The sequence below is a fragment of the Penaeus monodon genome, chromosome 27, assembly GCF_015228065.2.
Source record: "Penaeus monodon isolate SGIC_2016 chromosome 27, NSTDA_Pmon_1, whole genome shotgun sequence".
NCBI lineage: Eukaryota > Metazoa > Arthropoda > Malacostraca > Decapoda > Penaeidae > Penaeus > Penaeus monodon.
Window position 1 is genome coordinate 18,809,776 of NC_051412.1, and position 1,019 is coordinate 18,810,794.

General features: G+C 48.3%; 1 protein-coding gene across 1 annotated transcript in view; it reads right to left on the reverse strand.

Annotated features, from left to right (window-relative positions):
• LOC119590653 (inner centromere protein A-like) overlaps positions 1 to 1,019 on the reverse strand; it is a gene marked incomplete in the record, with an annotated part of 50,715 nt that overhangs the window by 842 nt on the left and 48,854 nt on the right. Inside the window, 1 exon segment of the mRNA XM_037939328.1 lies at positions 1 to 1,019. Coding sequence (XP_037795256.1) covers positions 935 to 1,019 — 85 coding nt within the window.

The window sequence follows — 1,019 nt, forward strand, 5'->3', positions numbered from 1 at the left end:
CCAATAGAACTTAACAGTCTGGTTTGGGAGCAGCACATACTGGTCAATTTGTGCGATTCTGTCCACCTTTGTGCTAAAACAAAGGTTTGAAAAAAAAGTAAAATATCACATGAAGAACAAATGAACAGTGCAGGGAAAGTACCTTGGTTTGTTGCATTACCTTTGTGTCGCTATTACTCTAATGAAACTAGACCATGCGAGACCCATAGATGCAGCCAGGAGACACAACCAGGCAAGGACTAAGACTCGACCTTTGCTCCATGTCCCATGACACCCTACAACTATGTAACAATACAGATTAACTGGTGAAGAAAAGACATTCCCTTGCACCGTAATGAACAACAAATGACAACAGAAATAAATTAGGGATGTGGTCATGTAATACCGTTTAACTGTCATTCACTACTATTCAACTATGGAAGGTTGCCTATTGTTGCCTTGCCAGTAGTCCAGGAGTCAGGCTACCTCCTCACCGTCTCGGTTTCTGTGAATGATGATGCCTTCCATCCAGTGTCTGAAACTCTCCATTTAGACTCCTCAGAATTTTTTTGTTTTTTGTTTTTTCTCCATGGGTGGCCAACTCCATGACAGCAACCAGACACTGCTCACCAGGCGACCACCCTGGTTGCTGGCGCCACGGTTGAAGGGCTCGCCACCGCTGAACCAACAGCACCCTTCCTCCACTGGTCACATCACAGAGAGCTTCCTTATCCTAAAGTGACTAGGAACCCCAGGTGCAACATGGCCCAGCTACAGCCATGACACGAACACTGCAATAACAGGTAGGTGGGCCAGAGCTAGGCTGAACACACTGAGTCACTGTCACTGAGGGTCCTTTGTCCCACTGTCCACCAGCAGCAGCATTGTCCCATCACCAATACTGACACGAGCTGGTGGGAGCTGATGACAGGGAGGCTGGACAGGCGCCTGCCCATCAGCTCTTCCACTTGGAGTGAGACTGCTGGCTGTGTAGGCCACCTGATGGGATCATGTCCAATAGGTACTGGCGGTGAACCTCA